The sequence below is a fragment of the Prionailurus viverrinus genome, chromosome C2 (genome assembly GCF_022837055.1).
Source record: "Prionailurus viverrinus isolate Anna chromosome C2, UM_Priviv_1.0, whole genome shotgun sequence".
NCBI classification, from domain to species: Eukaryota; Metazoa; Chordata; class Mammalia; order Carnivora; family Felidae; genus Prionailurus; species Prionailurus viverrinus.
The window spans coordinates 88,492,480-88,514,205 of record NC_062569.1 but is presented as its reverse complement, the minus strand read 5'-3'; the positions used below and the strand labels follow the sequence as shown (position 1 = coordinate 88,514,205).

Below are 21,726 nucleotides of genomic sequence, written 5' to 3'. Positions count from 1 at the left end.
TAATTTGTACCAATAACTGCCTTCACTGAGGCCTGGGTCTAGTCTGAACCTCCTTAAAGGCAGAAATTGGGCCACAGACTGCAAGTTCATTTGTTAGTAATTCTATTCTACTTCTCCTTAGCTACTTAACCAGGAAATTTTTATAAGAGTGGATAGATCTGCTCACAGTTCGTGAGTTCGAGCCCCGTGTCAGGCTCTGTCTCCCTCTCCCTCTCTCTCTCTGCCCCTTCCCTGCTCACGCTCTGTCCCTCTCTCTCCAAAAGAAACAAGCTTTTAAAAAAATTTTTTAAAAAGTAGATAGATCTGTCGCTATTTTTAAAACTAGATCAGGATGTCCAGAATGCCTTGAAAAAATAAACACAAATAAAACTCTAACTCCATTAACATAAAACAAAACAGAAAAAGAATAAGGAGTTATAATACAAGTTCAAACTCATAGAGTAAGAGCCAGGGATCATTAAAATGTTCTTACCGGTGCAGTTTGCCACCATAAAACGGCTTAGTATGAAAAGTGATGCTGGCTGAATACCCAGTTTTTGCACAGTTGACACTGACTTTGCCACCAAGTTCTACCCAAGGAACAGTTAAAATTGATCGGGCATATGCACAAGGTAGAGAAAATGTATACTCTTCTCCATGCTCCAATAGACTGAGAATACCTGAAGGTGAAAACATGAAGGTGGTTAACATCTTTAAAAAAAAAAAAAAAAAAAAAAGACAGTTATAAAATACCCATATTATTTTTTTTTCAAACCTAGTAAATGAACATTATTTTGGTTAATTTTCATTCAACCTTGGATTAAACTAACTTCACTTAAAATTGTATTTGATAACATTCCTGGTAATAGTGAATCAAGATTACTTTTATTATAACTTTGCTATCTCTTTGGTGTTCACGGAACCAGAAAATGTTACAGTGGAAATAGATCAAGATTTCCCTCTAATAGACTCTTAGGTCAGATTTTCAGAACATGTTAATACTGCATCATGTTATGGTCTGATCATTAGCACTAATAACTTTTTCAGTTTAGTAATACATAAATGTCTAATGCTGTAGTTATAGAATTTAAGTCTCAGACAGTTTAATGGGAAAAAAAGCATTCTTCATTCTATGTATATTAGGAAGAAAAAAACTAATTCTATCATAAAAATATGGTCATAATAATAACTCTGCCAAATTCTGAAGTATTAGGCTATAAGATATAAAAGTGACAGTTTTCAAACAAATATTATTCTAATGGGGCTAGTTTTATATTAAGTAATGCCATACTAAGGATGATTTTTTAAAAAAAAATTTAAGAGAGGGGAGCCTGGGTGGCTCAGTCGGTTAAGTGTCCAACTTTGACTCAGGTCATGATCTCGCAGTTTGTGGGTTTGAGCCCCATATTGGGCTTTCTGCTGACAGCTCAGAGCCTGGAGCCTGCTTCAGATTCTGTGTCTCCCTCTCTCTCTCTGCCCCTCTCCTGCTTGCACTTTGTCTCTCTCTCTCTCTCTCTCAAAAATAAACATTAAAAAAAAATTAAAAACATACATATAATAAGAAGATAAATTACATTAATTAATAATCAATTTATACTAGATAATTAAGGGACACTAAGGATATCTGAGCTACATTACTAACCCAAGCTCCTTACCTGGGTCACCACTAGAATAAATACTTAACTGAACATGTACTACTAGTCTGAACTCTAATGGTATCTCTCTTTCTAAGTTTATTTATTTACTTTGAGAGAGAAGAAGAGAAGGAGAGAGTTCAGAATCCCAAGGGCTTCTGATGTAGGGCTCGAATTCACGAACCATGAGATCATGACCTGAGCTGAAATCAAGAGTCAGATGCTTAGCCAACTGAGACACCCAGGCACCCCTAATGGCATCTCTCTTAATGAAAGCTCATTAAGTACTCTGTTTTTAATGTTTACAAATAAGGGCAAGAGTTATAAATATTCTAATATAGTTAATTTTTAGGATAAGCAAAGAGACAAGTTGAGATTCTAAAGCAGTTTACTTTACATAAAGTAATATGCACTATTTTCTTGTATTACCTTTATAGTCTTCACAAAGGGCAACAATAAATCAAGAATTATCAAGCCATTTATGGCTTGGTTCTGGCTGTGGCATGGTTCTGGATGTAATACATTATATATATAATGGGAGCTGTCAGAAGACATATAGACAATATCCTTGAATATACGTTAAGTGTTTAATAATAACTGCTGATTCATTTTAAGATGGAAAGGATGTTATTACTTTTCTAAAAATATGTCATCATATAACCTGGGTTTATGATCTGATTCCCAAGGATATATTTAGCATTAGTATCACACACTGTAGAATTTAAAATCTGAAGCAATATACAGTTTTGAATGTATATGATAATAAACTAGTTAATAGAATTCTAAAACCTCACTTATTTAATCATTAAATGGAATTTCCCCCAATAAATAAATATAAAACATGGTCCATAATAGGAGGAAAATAAATTGTTGTGTCCCATTCCCTGATTTCACCTACTTTCTATTGAGGTTACTGATAGAAATTTAATTTCTTTTTTTTTTTTTTTTAATTTTTTTTTTCAACATTTATTTATTTTTGGGACAGAGAGAGACAGAGCATGAACGGGGGAGGGGCAGAGAGAGAGGGAGACACAGAATCAGAAACAGGCTCCAGGCTCTGAGCCATCAGCCCAGAGCCCGACGCGGGGCTCGAACTCACGGACCGCGAGATCGTGACCTGGCTGAAGTCGGACGCTTAACTGACTGCGCCACCCAGGCGCCCCTAGAAATTTAATTTCTAAAAGGTAATCCATAAATATATAATCAGCACTTAAATAATAAAAATTACCTGTTTTGTACTACCTTCATGATTAGTGCAAGGTTAAGATATTAATGCTTTTCCTAATTTCCTGAAGTATTTCCTTTCTTGGAGAGGCCACCATTACCAGATTCTTTCTGCCAAATGAACTGGTAAGAACTAACTGTCCTTTCAGAGAGAATGTTAAAGGATGGCATTCTAAACCTGGCTAGGCCTTAACTTTTATGACCTTGAATATGTATCATCACCTCTAGACTTTTTTCATCTATAAAATAAATTGATTCATGAAGATCTGAGAACAAATGTGACAAAGTTTATAACTGAAGGTGGCAAACACTTTAATTAATAAAACATGAGTATTTTCTAATGTTATAAAAGTTTTGATTAACTTAAAACATTTGGAAATTGGTAAGACTCACATCACAAAAGATTTTAAAAATGGGGAAAACTGAAAGGGGGATAAAGTATTTTCTTCACAGCTGCAGTGACAAAGTCTCAAAATGTTAGCATCACAGGCTTAATTATACCATGCTTACATTGCAAGTTTACGTTCTGAACAAATTATTCAGGAAACAACAGTTTTCCTTTAACGTTAAAATGGTAGGGTTTTTTCTGCCATTATAGTTTCATGAACTCTGCAATGATTTCTGTGGAGCCTTTGTGATGTTGTTGGTTTTGGGGTATTACCTTAAATTATTTTTTCATAACCTTTGCTGAAGTGGAATTAAAGTCTGGCAATGTATTTTAAAATATCTTATGCATACCTGCTTAGGAAATATAAAAGATGTAGATAAAGATTTATCTATAATATATTTCTTTAGTGCTTTTTATAATAATGGAAATACAGAAATACCTTCAATGCCCAAATAAAGGAAATGGTTAAATATAAGATGGTAAATATCTCATTTCATAGGATATTATAGTCATTAAACATGTTTTAAAGATTATCAATGACATGGGAAAATGATTGTTTAGTACAAAAAAGCAGGACAGAAAACTACAGACAGAACAAATCCCAATTTTACAAAAGAGAAATAAAAGTATGAACATGTATACAATTAAAAAAATACAAAATGCTAGCTAAATTTATCCCTCTCTGGATGGAGGGTTTAGAGAAACTTTATTTTCTCCTTGATATTTTTCTCAGTTTCCCATATATTCTACAATAAGAATATTTTATATTTAAAACCAGGGAAAATTTTTAAAAAGATAATTTATATTTGTCCATAAATATGAGCCTCTCCTCCCCCACCATTCTGGAATAACTAAAAATTAGAAGTAGTACACATGACATTTCAGAATTGTAATATTTATCTAAGCTTCCCCAAATTTAAGATTATAGTTAGATATTAAAAATTGGAGGATAGTTTTCCTACTTACCTTCTCCAACCATTGTTACGCCTATCGACATGCCTAAGAATTTGCTCTTAGTCCAGACATGTGCATTTACACACATCTTCCTCTCTGCACATTCTGCATAAAATCCTGAGACTGGAGGATGATGGGAAACCTGCTCAGCAACAAATCTGACTGTATAACAGTCTGGTCCCGCCTGGCTCAAAGCCTCCTCTGATAGAGGAGCATGATTTGTGACTGCCTGGGTAGAAGAGCTGCTGATAACAGTGGATGCAACCTCGCTTTTTGGCATCCTCCAGGAACAGTGAAATGTTTCTCCAATGATAGGATTGTACGGTTTCTTAGCAATGGCTCCTTTCCGGCCTTCATGAAATGAGGTAAGGTAGTACTCAACAAAACGAATCATTCTATCCTCAGCTGTGGCTCCATTAGTAATGGCTATGAATAGGTCTGGATGAGACATAAAGTCTGCATACATTTCCAGCAAGGAACGCTTCTCTAGGATAAATGTAGGAAGCACCACCTAAAATAACAACAACAAAATTATCAACCAAAGTGGGAAATTTTAATCCATGCGCATATCTGTAGATAACTATTCTTACCTTTCTGAAAACACTTTATTCTAGATGAGCATTAAAAACAAAGTCACAAAAATATTTGCTCTCATTAAAAAATAAGGATGCTTGGGGCACCTGGCTGGCTCAGTCTGAAGAGCGTGAGACTCTTGATTGTGGGGCTGTGAGTTCGAACCCCATGTTGGGTGAAGAGATTAGTTAAAAAAATAAATTCTTAAAAAAATTTATAAAAAGGGGCGCCTGGGTGGCACAGTCGGTTAAGCGTCCGACTTCAGCCAGGTCACGATCTCGCGGTCCGGGAGTTCGAGCCCCGCGTCAGGCTCTGGGCTGATGGCTCAGAGCCTGGAGCCTGTTTCCGATTCTGTGTCTCCCTCTCTCTCTGCCCCTCCCCCATTCATGCTCTGTCTCTCTCTGTCCCAAAAATAAATAAACGTTGAAAAAAAATTTATAAAAAATAAGCACACTTAAAAGGAAATGAAAATCAAGTTAAGATTAAACACCAAGAAGGTCAGGTAGAAGAAATTTTTTTTTTAATTTTTTTTTTTTTCAACGTTTATTTATTTTTGGGACAGAGAGAGACAGAGCATGAACGGGGGAGGGGCAGAGAGAGAGGGAGACACAGAATCGGAAACAGGCTCCAGGCTCCGAGCCATCAGCCCAGAGCCCGACGCAGGGCTCGAACTCACGGACCGCGAGATCGTGACCTGGCTGAAGTCGGACGCTTAACCGACTGCGCCACCCAGGCGCCCCGGTAGAAGAAATTTTTTAAAAAATCCTCAAACTCCTAGACTGGATAAAAGTATCATCAGGGAAATGGTGGTAAAACTCAAAGTAAATGCAACCCATGCTTTTTTTTTTCCTTTTCTGCTTTCAAAATAAATTGTGGCTGACTGAACAAGATATGAGATATGAGAAGAGGCAATAAATGCCATTCCCTGAAAATACACAGACTCGAGATCACTGACCCAAGCAAAAATTCTAACTTACACTTAATTTTAAGAAGGGAACTTGCTTTGTTGTTGTTGTTTGTTTTGTTTCATTTTGTTTTTAAGTAGGCTTCACACCCAATATGGGGCTTGAACTCACAATCTGGAGATCAAGAGTCCCATAGCTCTACCAACTGAGCCAGTCAGGCATCCCCCAAGAAGGGAACTTTGGCCTTTTACAAAGATGGTGTCACAGGTAAAGAAGGAAGGCTCTGTACCTCCCAAAGGTAAAGAAGGAAGGCTCTGTACCTCCCAAAGCAGGGGCCAAAGCAAAGGCTCTGAAGGCCAAGAAAGCAGTGCTGAAAGGTGTTCACAGTCACAAACAAAAAAGATCCCCATGTCACCTACCTTCCAACGGACCAAGACACTATATCTCTGAAGGCAGCACAAATACCTTCAAAAGAGTGCCCCCAGGAGACACAAGCTTGACCACTATGCCATCATCAAGTTCCCCCTAACTACCCAGTCAGCCACGAATAAAATAGAAGACAACGACACACTTGTTCACTGTGGATGTCAAGGCCAACAAGCACCCGATCAAAAGGCTATGAGGAAGCTCTATGACACTGAGGAGGTCAAGGTCAATGTTTTGATCAGGTCCTAGGGAGATAAGAAGGCATATGTTCAACTGGCTCTTGACTATGGATGTTGCCAACAAAATTGGGATCACCTAAACTGAATCCAGGTGGCTAAATCTAAATCTAAATTTTTTCACCAAAAAACCCACAAAAACCCACAAAAAAAAAAAAAAAAAAAAGGAGGGAACCGGTGACACCTAAAGCCAGATAACTGTAAGAAAGATAAGTTTTCTTTAGAGTAGAATTGGAGAGGCACAACAAACTGGTTCAACAAACTGAAAAGGCAATGCTGCAATATTTTTCAAGAGCCCAAAGATGTTTGTATCCATTTAGCCTAGTAAGTATTCTTCTAGAAATTTAGCCTTAGGAAACAATATGAATCAAGAAAAAGAAATGCAAAAACAAAATTAAAAGCTATGCTTTTAACAGTGGTTTAGAGAACTTAAATACAGAACTTTCACCTGATGAACTACTGTATCATTTAAAAAGATGGTTATGAAGACGATACAGGAATACAAAAGAAACCAATGTTTCAGGTTCATTTCATGGTGGATTGAATATATACATCTTAACGACACTTTCTACTGAAATCCATTAAAATTATATTAAATATTTTCATATAAAGACAAACCCAGACACCAGGAAAGCAGAAAAGAGCAACAACATTTTGGGAGTTGTTAACTAGAAAGCTAGGGGTTTATAGATTCCGGAGAGGGTTCAAGAACTGGAACTGACAGCATCAGGTACCTCTGGATCCGAGGGTTAACAGGAATGCTAAAATAATGATGACTGAGTGAAATCTATGTGCAAAACAACTGGATCCTTAAATCCCCTCCCCAATTCTACAGTGTTGTTAACTGTTCTTCCTGCACCTCAGCCAAGGTCTGGAAGTTTAGTCTCTCCAGAATGAAACAAGGTGGCTTATTCTCTAGTTTGGGGAACACCAGGGGCTTCCAAGAGAACAGATACCATACTGATAAAAGGGGTAGGAAGGAACCCTATATGAATTAAATGTTAGATGCTGAGATCCTCTCCCACCTAGTCCTCTTCTCCTCCACACTCCTAGTTGCTCTGCCCACCAACCAGGAGATCAGAAGAATGCTTTCACTAACCCTAGAGGGAAAAATCTAATGATGCTAACACTAGGTTCCCCAGCAAATCCAGATTACTTGACGCTGAAAAGCATAGGCTCCACCTATACATTCGAAACTTAAAATCAGGTTTTTAGCTTCCCTACACTTAATCATGAACAGAAATCCAAGAAATTCCAGATCTCTGAGAAAGTCTCTAACTAAGAATACAAAGACCAAGATAAAGAAACAGACTTGGAAGAAACAGAAACCTCTCTGAAGGGAGAGGGGGAAACCTTAAAAATAATGATTAATATCGTCAGAGACTTGAAAAGATATCAGATGCATGAAACAAGGATGCTTTTTGAAAAACAAAATTCAAAAATTTTAAAACATGGTAACAAAAATTAAAAATCAAGAGAAGTTTCAAGGGCGCCTGAGTGGCTCAGTCTTAAGGTTAAGCATCTGACTTCGGCTCAGGTCATGATCTCACGGCTCACGAATTCAAGCCCTGCATCGGGCTCTGTGGTAACAGCTCAGAGCCTGGAGCCTGCTTTGGATTCTGTGTCTTCCTCTCTCTCTGATCCTCCCCCACTCATGCTCTGTCTGTCTCTAAGATGAATAAACATTAAAAAAAAAAAAAAGATTTCAGAGAGAACAGGAATGGAGAAGACAAAGTCATCACTGAAAAAATTCAAGGAAATTTTAGAGAACTGAAATATATGAGTTGTCATACTGCAAAGGCTCACCAAATGCCCAGAGATGATGGATAAAAAGACTCCTATATCAAGACATGTCACTGTGAAATTTCAGACTTCTAGGGACAAGGGAAAGATTCTAAATTTCAGATAGAAAAACAAACAAAACAAGTTACATAAGATGACAAACTGGAATGACTTCAGTCTTTTTACCAGAATCCTGTAGCAAGGAGGCAATATTCTAAAGGAAAATTAGTTGCAAGTTAGAAATTCTATACAAACTCACAATCAAATATGAGGGCAAAATAAAGACATTTCAAACATACATTTTCACACTTTGCCTCCCACAGACCTTTCTCTGAGGTTAAAGGAAGATGTGCTTCACTAAAATGAGAGGCAACCAAACAAGAAGGAATACAGGAAATAGACCTAGCACAGGAGGACAATGAAAGGACATCCCAGGAAGAAAGCTGTACAGCAGACACAGGGAAACTGGTCCACATCAGAGTGGTGTGATTCAAGAGACAGACATATGGAAGACTGTTATCCACGTGCTCCATGCTTCCACTGTCACCAACTTTTGAAACCTGAGGACAGAATGAATGCTCTAGGGAAACTGGTCCCATCTGCATCTGTATTTGGCTTACGGTGGGCATCTGCTGAAGTACCAACTCTCCTTTTCATGCCCTCCTGTCTGGATTGGCTGAAGATATTCATTTCACCCAAAGACATGTTCTGGCTACAATCTACCTCTGAGAGTTGGAGGTGGGTCACAGTGGATGACCCTTGCTTAGCAGTGGAAAACACTGAGCAGATTCTTCCCTCTGCCCACATTTCTGCTGAATGTCCAGTATCTGGCTCATACCAAATGCTTTAACTCTGTGAGCCATATATTTCACAGGACTTACTCAGAACTTTGCCTTCTCATTTCTTCATAAAGGGCTCTTCTAAAATTTCTCAATAATTTATAAGAAGCTGGGGCGCCTGGGTGGCACAGTCGGTTAAGCGTCCGACTTCAGCCAGGTCACGATCTCGCGGTCTGTGAGTTTGAGCCCCGCATCGGGCTCTGGGCTGATGGCTCAGAGCCTGGAGCCTGTTTCCGATTCTGTGTCTCCCTCTCTCTCTGCCCCTCCCCGTTCATGCTCTGTCTCTCTCTGTCCCAAAAATAAATAAACGTTGAAAAAAAAAATTAAAAAAAAAAAAGAAGCTGAAGCCAGGGACTCTGTTTACCTTATCCTCTCCTGGGAGCCCTCTCCTATGAATGGGAAAGAGCCCTCATATAGCTAAGCTTGTGCTGGCTATTCATTTTTTCCTAAATTAAATAACATTGTTATGGGATACTTTTACAGGTGGTAAAACTATAAAAAAAAAAAATAGGGAGATGATTAATATGAAAGTCAAGTAAGTGGCTACATCTAGGAAACAGTAGGGGACTACAATTAGGAAGGGCCCTCCGAGAGCTTCCAAGTTTTGGCCATTCCACAACCTGTTATCTGAGACGTGAGAACATACGTATTCATTTCACTATTGTCCTTTGAACTGTCCTTTATACCCACAAAAGATCATTTGTATATTTCACAAAGAGAATATTAACTGAAAAAAGGAAATGTAACAAAATTGGAAATAAACTACATATATGAAGAAAGACTGGAAGGGATTCTAAAAACTTGTGTTGTTAGGGTGATAAAATCATAGGAGATTTTTTTTTCCTTTATTTTCCAAAATTTTCTGTAAACTGTATAATTATACCGAATTCATAATATTATTTAAAAAGGAACAAAATGAACAGTTATTATTCACAACATGCAGACTTGGACCCACATGTTGCTATAGTCCCAGCACCTACCACAGTGTCTGAATATGAAGGGGGCTCAAAAAATATTTGTTCTATCAGTGTTGTTAGAAAGAAGGTGGTAGATGTGACTATAGTTTAGACACCACATTTTTAAATGTTGCTCAAAAATACCATTCTTTTCAATGTTATGTGAATGTTCGTAATTCATAGTTGGTTAATGTTAATGATTTTATATATAAATGCTTTGTATATGTATTTATATCTTTAACAAGGAACAAGTGTGGGGAAACAATATTATATATAATTATCATGTATAGTTATCATGCTTAGAGAGAGCTTTAGCATCTGGATTATTACCACAGCACATTCTTTTCAAATGTTCTTATCCTCATAAACCCCTATACTGTTCTTACACCTTACAAACCTAAATCTACTAAGGGACAGCAAACACCAAGAATAACCAAACAAACCTTTCATATCATTATGCATTAAAAAATATTTTTTTAAGTTTATTTATTTTGAGAGAGAGAGCACAAGCAGAGGAGGGACAGAGACAGAGAGGGGAAAGAGAGAATACCAAGCAGGCTCTGCACTGTCAGCACAGAGCCCAATGTGGGGCTCAAGCTCATGAACCGTGAGATCGTGATCTGAGCTGAAGGTAGACACTTAACTGTCCAAGCCACCCAGGTGCCCCTCATTATGCATTCTAACTGATTTTACAACTAATAGTCTTTTTTAAAGCACTAAAATGAAAATATTTCCAGAATAGAAAAGATACCCAGATGAAATATTAAGGTTAGATGAAAGAAGAAAGGTTAATGAGTTTCTTTAATAATTCCTAAAATGTTTGCTTCTTGGGTTTTTAATTCAATCCACTTCTTTTTAAACTTTCCTGTAATCACTACAAGCCTAAGTAAAGAAAAAAATGTTTTGATTTTGAGATGCTTCAAAGTAAATGCTAAAGGCAAAATGCTTTCTATTTAAGTTAGATTTTAAGTTACTTTTTTTGTTTTTTGTTTTTAAATTTTTTTAAGTTTTTTTTTTTTTTTTGAGAGAGCACACGGGAGGGACAGAGAGAGAAGACAGAGGGGGGAGAGAGAGAGAGAGAGAGAGAGAGAGAGAGAAGAGAAGAGAATCCTAAGCAGCACTGTGACAGCGCAGAGCTCGATGCAGGGCTTGAACCCACAAACCGTGAGATCTGGACCTAAGCCAAAATCAAGAGTCAGTGGCTGAACCGAATGAGCCACCCGGGCACCCATTTGTTTTTAGAGAGAGAAAGTGGCGCAAGCAGGGGAGAGGGGCAGAGGAAGAGAGAAAGAGAGAAAACCTTAAGCAGGCTCCATGCCCAGTGTGGAGCCTGATGAAGGTCTCAATCCCAGGACCCTGAGATCATGACCTGAGCCAAAATCAAGAGTTGGACACTCCAACTGACTGAGCCACCCAGGTGCCCCTTATTTAGGTTATTTTTTATTTTTTATTTTTTTTTAAGATTTGTTTTTAGGGGCCCCTAGGTGGCTCAGTTAGTTAGGTGTCTGACTTTGGCTCAGGTCGTTGTGATCTCACGGTTCAGGAGTTCAAGCCCCACGTCGGGCTCTGTGCTGGCAGCTCAGAGCCTGAAGCCTGCTTCAGATTCTGTGACTCCCTCTCTCTCTGCCTCTCCCTTGCTCACATTCTGTCTCTGTCTCTCAAAAAATAATTAAAAATAAAATATTTGTTTTTAATGTTTATCTATTATTTTTGAGAGAGAGAGAGGGAGAGGGAGAGGGAGAGAGAGGGAGAGAGAGCAGAGAGAGAAGGGGATGGAGGATCTGAAGCAGGCTCTGTGGTGGCAGCAGTGAGCCAGATGTGGGGCTTGAGCCCTTGAACCACAAGATCATGACCTGAGCTGAAGTTGGATGCTCAACCTCCTGAGCCACCCAGGTGCCCCTGGGTTACTTTTAATCTATACTTTCATTACCTTCAATGGCATCAAAATCCTTAATTTGAAATATAGCTCCTAAAGTCAATTCTGAAATCCCATACTAATGCAAAGTAGTATCAGTAATAATTCAAAGTACATAATCCCGTAGTAGTAATATTTGACATATATAGGTTTTGAGTCTAATTTGCTTTTTATTTTATTTTTTATTATTTTTAGACAGAGAGGGTGCGCATGCATGTGAGAGCATAAGGGAGGGGCGGAGGGAGAGGGAGAGAGAGAATCTTAAGCAATCTCCATGCTCAGCATGGAGCCCAAGGTGGGGTTCAATCCCACAACCCTTGGATCATGACTTGAGCTGAAATCAAGGGTCAGATGCTCAGCCGACTGAGCCACCTAGGTGCCACTCTAATTTGCTTTTTATAATTTTTAAAAATGTTTTATTTATTTTTTGAGAGACAGAGAGAGAGAGAGAGAGAGGAGAGAAAGTGAGGGAGGGGCAGAAAGATGGGGACAGAGAATCTGAAGTAGGCTCTGCGCTGACAGGCTGATACAGTGAGTCCGATGCAGGGTTCAAACCCATGAACTGTGAGACCATGACCCGAGCCAAAATTGGATGCTCAACCAACTGAGCCACCCAGATGCCCTAATTTGCTTTTTAAATTAACTTCATAGATTGCTAAAACAAATGAAGACACACTAATTAGATAAACTAGAAATGGAAAAGACTGGACCAAAACTAAAAACCATAGATTAGTGTTTCTCAAACTTTAATGTATATATGAACCACATGGGGGATCTTATTAAAATGTAGATCTGGTCCTCTAAGTTTGGGGTTGGGGGCTGAGATTCTGTACTTCTAACAAGTTCTCAGGCAGTGGAGATGTTACTGGTCTTCAGACAACAATGTTTTTTTCTAGTTTTACTAAGGTATAATTGACAAATAAAATTGTTAAGATATTTAAAGTGTACATTGTGATGATTTGATATATGAGTACATTGTCAAAGAATTTCCACATCAGTTAATTCAGACCACACTTTTCTTTTTTTTTTTTTTTTTTTTTTTTTTTTAATTTTTTTTTTTTTTCAACGTTTATTTATTCTTGGGACAGAGAGAGACAGAGCATGAACGGGGGAGGGGCAGAGAGAGAGGGAGACACAGAATCGGAAACAGGGTCCAGGCTCTGAGCCATCAACCCAGAGCCTGACGCGGGGCTCGAACTCACGGACCGCGAGATCGTGACCTGGCTGAAGTCGGACGCCCAACCGACTGCGCCACCCAGGCACCCCCAGACCACACTTTTAAAGTAAGCAAGGCTATGGGGTGCCTGAATGGCTCAGTCGACTAAGTGTCTGACTTCGGATCAGGTCATGATTTCATGGTTCATGGGTTCGAGCCCCGCATTGGTCTCTGTGCTGACAGCTCAGAGCCAGGAGCCTGCTTCGGATTCTGTGTCACCCTCTGTCTCTGCCCCTCCCCTGATCACACTCTGTGTCTCTCTCTCTCTCTCTCTCTCTCAAAAATAAACATAAAAAAAAAAAATTTTAAGTAAGCAAGGCTACAGACCAGAGGACTGCAAAGTATGGCCTTTGGGGAAAATCTGGCCTGTGTTTTTATAAATAAAGTTTTGTTGGAACACAGCCATGCCCAGTCCAACATATTATCTATGGCTGCTTTCATACTATAAAGGCAGAGCTCAGTAGTTCCAACAGAGACCAGTGTCCACATAGCTGAAAATATTTATTATCGACCCCTTTACAAAGATGTTTGTTGACCCTTGTTATAGATAACACCCAAAATGTACAATCCAAAAAGGGAAGTAAGAGTAAAGAAGAAGTGGTCAAAGCCTTTCATGGTTTTCTGGGATTACATCCTTTTCTTTCAATTTTCCAGTTCTGTATACCAATGGACCTCTGTCATTTGTACAGAAATAAGATTAGAGGTGTTTACTTGCCATATGACTTCCCGCTGTACAAGATAAGGCACATTTTTTATGAAATAAGAAATTTTGATCAAGAGACTAAGACACCCAGTCCATAGATCTTGGGGCTATAAGTTTGAGCCCCACATCAAGTAGAAAAACTACTTAAAAAATAAAATCTTAAAAAAAAAAAGAGAGAGAGAGAGAGAGAGAGACTAAAAAACCAATTCATAAAAAATAAAAAGCCCTGACAACATTAACACTTACAGGTATAGTCCTGACCTACTGATCTCCACAGCCAGTTTACCCCATTACTTACTCTTGTTAAGTCCATGCCCAGCTTAAGCTGTGACAACAGATGTAGGATAACACTACGTTGCTCTTCCACAGCTCCCAGGTCATCCTCCTTGTTGTCACATGTATCCTCTACCTCATCATCTGCATTTATTTCTTCAGGTTCCTTGATGTAAAACAAAGCAAAAGTCTAACGTTACAAGTGCTTATTAATATCCATGAAGAATAAAAGTCTCTTTCTGTCACTGTTTTTTTGTGCAAGAAGACTCTTGTGTTTTCTTTTTTTTCAAAAGAGAAATTGGATTAAGCAGCAAGCTTTGCACACAACAGACAGAAATGATAATTAAAGGACAGAATTCACAGCCACACTAAAAAAAAATAAATAAAAGTGTATGTCAAACTTGAAAACATTTATATTCGGCCTAAATGAATCTGAGAACAAGCAAAAATCTTTCTAAAAATATAACTTCATCACTTAGCCATGGAATAGATTTCATTCAATAAGCCCATTATCGTTTATATTAAACATAATGAGTTTTGCCACAAAAATAATATATGAGATACATATATTTTACAAACACTCTTTTTCAAAAAGAGTGAAGAATGTCTCATCTGAATCTCAGGCTTTGCAAGCTTGGACCACCTGTTTGGGGACACTACCACTACCTATAATTTAAGTTGAAGATGCTTTGAGAATAAAATATTTGCCCTTTTTTAAAGCTAAAATTATACAAGTAAAATTGAAAAGTGACTGTACATGTCAAGTCTGACTACTATAATGTATCTTTCCATATTCATTCATTCTTGGAATTGTCAGGAAGAAACTTGGGGGCTGAAGAGAATCCTAGGTGCAGGTATAGAAACCTTACAGTTATTCATGCAGTCTTAATGCCACAAAAAGGTTCTCTGCACAGCTCTTCAATCACTCAATCAACCTCTTGAAAAACTGAAAATGTTTACTTTCATTTCAATAGGGTCTTAGTTTCAGATAATCATTTAAGAGAAACTGAATTTCTTATTCCTATTTAAACAATAAGTAATAGTTTCAAATTCCAAGATTCTACAGAATCTTATCATGTTCATTTCTCATGTTTATGTGGGGAGGGGCAGTTCCCATCTCTCTCAGTGGTACCTCTTTTTAGTACCTTTGTGCAAGACAGCTTTGATATTATAGATTTTAAGTTATGAAGATTTTTAAAAGAATATGATTTTTAAAGAATTTCTAAAAATGTTTTATTATTTTTGACAGAGAGACAGAGCATGAGCGGGGGAGGGGCAGAGAAAGAGGGAGACACAGAATCCGAAGCAGGCTTAAACTCACAGACGGTGAGATCATGCCCTGAGCCGAAGTCGGATGCTCAACCGACTGAGCCACCCAGGCGCCCCGAAAAAGAATATGATTTTGATAATGTCTCAAGCCTTTAATTTTCTCTTCATATAATCAAATCCTATTAAATAAGAAGCCCATCTGTCCTCTGTAGCTAGGCAAAAACCAATAATGGGTTTCTGGCCATTCTTTTGCCTTTGTTTTTCTCCTTTTTCCTCTTCCCTTTTACCAAGGAAATCTATCAGCTCAAATTCTGATAATTCAATTAAAAGTCTAGTTCATTCATGTCAAGACCACACAACTACTGTTTGTATATTTCAGAATTACTTCTACTTTTACAACCTTAAGGAGAGATCCCAAAGGCTTTCTTTTTTTAAAAAAAAATTTTTTTTTTTTCAACGTTTATTTATTTTTGGGACAGAGAGAGACAGAGCATGAACGGGGGAGGGGCAGAGAGAGAGGGAGACACAGAATCGGAAACAGGCTCCAGGCTCCGAGCCATCAGCCCAGAGCCTGACGCGGGGCTCGAACTCACGGAGCGCGAGATCGTGACCTGGCTGAAGTCGGACGGACGCTTAACCGACTGCGCCACCCAGGCGCCCCATCCCAAAGGCTTTCTAAATTCCCCTTTACAATGGCTAGTAAGTCTGTCAGGAAGTACTTCCTGTTGTCTATCCTAAAATCAGTTGCAAAATACAGTCTAATGAAGTTTAAGTACACTTAGGAAAGTTTATTCAGTATACAACGGGGAAAAGTTGATCATCGACGTCTCTACATATGGACACCAAATATAATTACTAATTTGAGAAATGTTGAGAAAAACTCTATTAGGTCTTGATTAAATAATGTTCTCCAACCCTCTGAAGAGGTACCATTATGTTTAGGGTCAGAACCTAGGACACAGAATAATAATGCAAACATAATCTTAACATTACTATATATTACAAAGTTGACATTGTGTTTTGGAACCTCCTCCAATGAAAATAATATTAAAGAAATAAAACATAATCTGGTAGAAAATCTATTTAAAAGAGTACAGTTTTTATTGTTTTTATAAAAATAGTCATTTAAAATAATAGAAAAAAAGAGGAATTCTATTAATCAATTGATTCTAAATCTTGGTGTGAATGGCAGAATTTGGAAGCTCTTCTTTCTTCTTGAAATGTCTCTTCTTAGAGATCATCATGTCTTTCTTAAAGAAAAGCTTAGGGGCACCTGGGTGGCTCAGTCAGTTGAGTGCCTGACTCTTGATTTCCACTCAGGTCATATCTCACAGTTCGTGAGACGGAACCCCACGCTGGGCTCTGTGCTGACAGTGCAGAGTCTGCTTAAGATTCTCTCTCTCCCTCCCTCTCTGCCCCTCCCCCGTTCTCTCTCTCCCTTTCTCTCTCTACCCCCTTTCTCTCAAAATAAATAAATAAACATAAAAAAAGAAAAGAAACGCTTAAGAGAAAAGCTTTACCAAAATTCAAATGAATGTGCTCAAATGTGTAAAATCCCTACAAATGCAGAACGGTTTGCAGACAGTGGCAAGAGCTACTAAGTTTCTAGGAATTCATAATATTTGGAGACTGCATAGCAAAGGGAAACCCCAATATTCCACAAAAGTCATATTAACCCCATCTTTGTCCTTCTGATTTCTGACTTGGGCACAAAGGAACTGTGGGCTTCATTCTGGCCTCACCAGGGTTTATTTCTTCCATCACACGACAGCAAAATTTCCACTACCATATGTCTGCCTCCAGCTTGCATTAACACTCATATTTCAAAGAAGGCATGTATGAAATTTTTAGAAAATGCAGGTCTATTCTGGTATGCTTGAGTCTAGTGTCTTGTGTAATTAAAAATAATATCTACGCACTTATTTTTTTTTCTACTTACACTAGGTGATATATCTGGTCTACTCACTATTTCAAAAGATTTGGAAATATAGCAATGCTCTCCTGCCCCCCTCTGAGTCCCATCTTTAACTTATGCCTCTATCCTGATCCCCAACATGCTTTGTATTCTCATTGAGAAGAATGAATATGTTGGACTAAAGGACTTATAGTTTCTAATTTTCACTTACAAATTATATCTCTAGTCCTGATTTCTCTCCAAAGCTTTGGTTTCATTATTTTTAACTGCTTTTTATATATGTTTAAATCATATATCCTTCTCTTACATAAAATTCAACATGTTCAGGGACACCTGGCTCACTCAGTCAATAGAGCCTGCAACTCTTGATCTTGGGGTTGTGAATTCATGCCCCACACTGGGGGGCATAGGGATTACTTAAAATAAAATCTTTACAAATTCAACATGTTCATAAACCATACCAAACCTTTTCTCTCAAAAGACTCTTCCTAGTTTTCCTAACTTTGTGAATGGCACCACAATTCTATCTAGTCATATAGGCTCACAAACTTGGGAGTCATTCTTCATCCAACCCTACATCCAGTCAATCCCAAGTCCAGCTGATTTTCGTTTGAAATGCACATTACCTATTCATTTGTCTTCATTTCTACTTCCATAGCCTTGTATCCACACTTCAATTCTAGATCATTACCATATACCAATCTTCTTAAACATATCCCATGCTCATGATTTTTATCATCTATTACATTAAGACTAGATTCTCCTGCATGATTTTTATGTTCCTTGGAGGTACAGCTTACACTGTATTCTATGGAATAGTGGTTCTAGGGATTATCACTCCCCAGAGAATGCAACATGAATGGCCATCTGGATTTGTAAAATCCAACCACCCTGTGATCATTTTCCATAAACCAGGTGCTCTGCTAAATTCATTTTATGTTCATAACAATCTTATATTAACATTCCTGACTTACAGATGAGAAAATTGAAGCTAAGTGGTTAATTATTACCCCACATGTCAGCGATAAGACGTGATTTTAAAACCATCAGGCAAGCTTTTACCACAATAAGCATATATGCTTTAGTATCCCTGCTCCTGTTATTCCTCCACCTCAAGATCCCCTACTACTCCTCTTCTCTTCAAATCCTTTCTTCTTTGAAAGCCTGATTCCAATTCTACTTTCTCTCCAAAGCATTCCCCTCCACTCTATTCAATACACTTCTCTTCTTTCTCTGAATGCCCACATCCCAACAGCTTAAACCATATCAAGTAAGATAGGGAAAAAAATGCTGCTTCATGTTCTCTTCTCCTTGTTTCATGTCTATATGTAATTGTGACTCCAAGTAGATTATAAATCTCTTCAGTGAAAGAACTATGTTTTCAATTTTTTGTGTCTCCTCTTAATTCCTAACTAGACTTGTCATACACTAGATAGCTTAATAAAGACTAAAACTGCTTTGACTCTAGAAATGGTCAAAAAGCACTCCATACTTTTTTTCTTCTCTCTTGCCCACACTGTTGCCATTGCCCACTTCGTTAAGCCAAGGCTGTGGCCAGTTTTGGAAGTTTCTGTGTCATGTTCTTCTTTTAAGAAGAATTTGCTTGTATATAAATAACCAAAAGCTGTGCATTACTCTTAACTCAGTAATTCTACTTGGGAATATAACCTAAAGAAATAACCTAAATAAGAGGGAAAAAAAAGTAGACAAGATGATTTAGTGCTATTTACAGTAACAAAAAATAACAGAGACTAGATATTTAATAGCCTACTTCAACCTTTAAAAATTTAATTATATAGGCCAGAAAAAAAATGCTTATGGGAAGTATCAAGTAAAAAGAGCTTAAAATAAAACTATCTATGTAATTATCATGACCATAAAAATACCAGATGTGAACACAAAAGGCAAAAAGACCAATATGATTTGTTACAGTGGTGGAATTATGACTAGAATAAGATATTCTTTAGCTTCTGAGAAATGTGGAATGAAAAATACTTTATAAAAATATTATAAAACCCTGGGACTGTGCTATTTTGAGTAACACTTGAAAAAAACTGCTCTGGCAACGTGCTTACAACAAAAAGACTTAATAGTAAACTTTTATACTTGTAAACTTAATAGTAAGCATCCAGTAAATAATGTTAAATTAAGATAACGAGGTAAGAAATGTAACAGAGAAATATTGTACAAATAATAAAAGTTATTACCTAGAAAAATAAAAACATGCAAATCGCAATTTTAAAATACATTTTTAATCAAGCAAAAGTGAGCCCCAACTAAAAAAGGCACATAATTTAACCTGCAAAACACAACATGTGCAAGTATTATACAACAGACCTCTTTAAAGCCAATGCAGTTTACAGTAGAAGAACAATATCTAGAGTCTGCAAGAATGCTGCTCTGGTGTTAGGGTGACTTGTACGCCCTGACAAAGAAAAGAGACCTGAACCTTTTCAGTGATTCCTAGTTTTTACATCAAAACCGTATTTTCACATTACCTTACCCTTGCTAATGGTCCAGATTCTTCAACACACTGTTCTTCTGGGACTGCCACTGGTTTACTTTGCTCAGTTGCAAAAGGCTGGTCAGCTCCATTTTTATAGTGGTTTGATAAAGGTATCTTTGGTTCTAACCACTCGATTGTCGTTCCTGATGAAGTAAGAGAAAACTTTCGCTGAAACTTGCTCATAATCTGGAAAGTTCAGCAGATGTGGATTTTATTAAACGATTTTGTTTTGAGCCCACAAGACTAAAAGCAATTCAAGCTGTTAAGACACTCCGCAAAACGGCCACTTGTATCTCATTAGCATGAGCACCATGATTGGGTATTTTACCACAGAGCAGCTTGCAACTTGAAATCAGATACCTTTTAAAAGAATCAACCCTGAATAGGACTGAACAACTTCTTGGGCAAATCCGGAAACCATAATGTATTCCCACCTTTCATAGTTGATTTGTTATCCTTTCTGTAAAAATACCTAACTGCATTAGGATTTAAGGAGTCACAATTACAGGAGGAGCCTGGAAGCATGCAACAGTAAAATTTTCTTCATTTTGGGACTGAATCTTATTCTCAGTAGCAATTTTCTAACCATTCAAGATAACCACCTTGAGCTAATATAACTGCAAATATATGTCCATTCCTCTTTTTTTCAATCATATAAAAAAGGTCCATATACTTTTAAACTGAAAGGCTCTTCTACTGAATAAATAATAGGTGACCTAGTGAAAGACAGTGGTCACATTTAGAGACCTGTCATCTTCTCAATTAATGACTCAAATGTCTCTTATTACCCTCAACTAGTATAACAAAGTGGATTCTATGCCTAATCAATAATGGAAAATGTTCCATTTGATTTCAGAGGCTGATCTAGGTTTCACAGAAGCTTGATTATTAGAGTCCTACAGTAAGGGATGCTCAGACTACCACAGCAGAAATTACAAACATGAGGGAATTTACTTGAAATGCCAGACTTCAGTACAGGGATAAATTATGAAGTACCTACTAGGCTACTAGAGCATCCTGCCTTGCCACTCAGTTGTCTCATTTGGCACTGGGGGTGGGTATTCATGATTGGGGGAATGCCCTGGGTAAGTTCTAGGGGCCAGTTTAAAAATCCCAAAGAAATGAAAACATTTTGCTCCTATGTTAAAATGTTCATTCTTTTTAAAAAATGTTTATTTATTTATTTTGAGAGAGAGAGACAGACAGAGAGGGAGTGTGAGCAGGGGAGGAGCAGAGAGAGGGAGAGAATCCTAAGCAGGCTCCACTCAGTGCAGAGCCTGATGTGGGGCTTGAACCCACGAACCGAGAGATCATGACCTGAGCTGAAATCAAGAGTTTGACGCTTAACTGACTGAGCCACCCAGGCACCCCTGAAATGTTTATTCTAAATATCAATATCTAGATGTCATTACTTATAAAGATAAAATGCACACAAACACTAAATATAAGAGATCTGTTTTAAGAGACTGCTCAACCAGAGGTGCCTGAGGTCATGATCCCATGGTTCATGAGTTTAAGCCCTGATACATTGGGCTCCTTGTTGAGAGTGCACAGCCTGCTTGGGATTCTCTCTCTCCTCCTCTCTCTGCCCCTCCCCCATGCTCTCTCTCTCTCTGTCCCTCTCTCTCAAAATAAAAAAAATTTAGAACAATATATATTAAAGGGGCGCCTGGGTGGCTGAGTCAGTTAAGTGTCTGACTTCAGCTCAGGTCATGATCTCATGGTTCATGGGTTTGAGCCCGGCATCAGGATCTGTGCTGAGCTTAGAGCCTGAAGCCTGCTAAAGATTCTGTGTCTCCCTCTCTCTCTTCCCCTACCCCACTCATGCTCTGTCTCTGTCTCAAAAACAAATAAACATAAAAAAATTTTTTTAATAAAAAATATATATATTAAAGATTAAAAAAAATAACAGATTGCTCAACTGATTGGAAACCACAATACTCTTTATAAAGCCAATCATCCGGTCTCAGGATCCCCCCCCTAAATCAATGATCCTTATGGGACTAAACACTAATTTAAGCTTAGATTTGATT

General features: G+C 37.8%; 1 protein-coding gene across 1 annotated transcript in view; it reads right to left on the bottom strand.

Moving 5' to 3' along the window:
• The window catches only part of OSBPL11 (oxysterol binding protein like 11), an 88,732-nt gene that overhangs the window by 24,266 nt on the left and 42,740 nt on the right, over positions 1 to 21,726 (bottom strand). Inside the window, exons 7-10 of the mRNA XM_047874420.1 lie at positions 19,691 to 19,836; positions 14,029 to 14,169; positions 4,192 to 4,690; positions 473 to 659 (exon numbers count right to left, since the gene is read on the bottom strand). Of these exons, the coding sequence (XP_047730376.1) occupies positions 473 to 659; positions 4,192 to 4,690; positions 14,029 to 14,169; positions 19,691 to 19,836 (973 nt within the window). The remainder of the gene's footprint in view (positions 1 to 472; positions 660 to 4,191; positions 4,691 to 14,028; positions 14,170 to 19,690; positions 19,837 to 21,726) is intronic.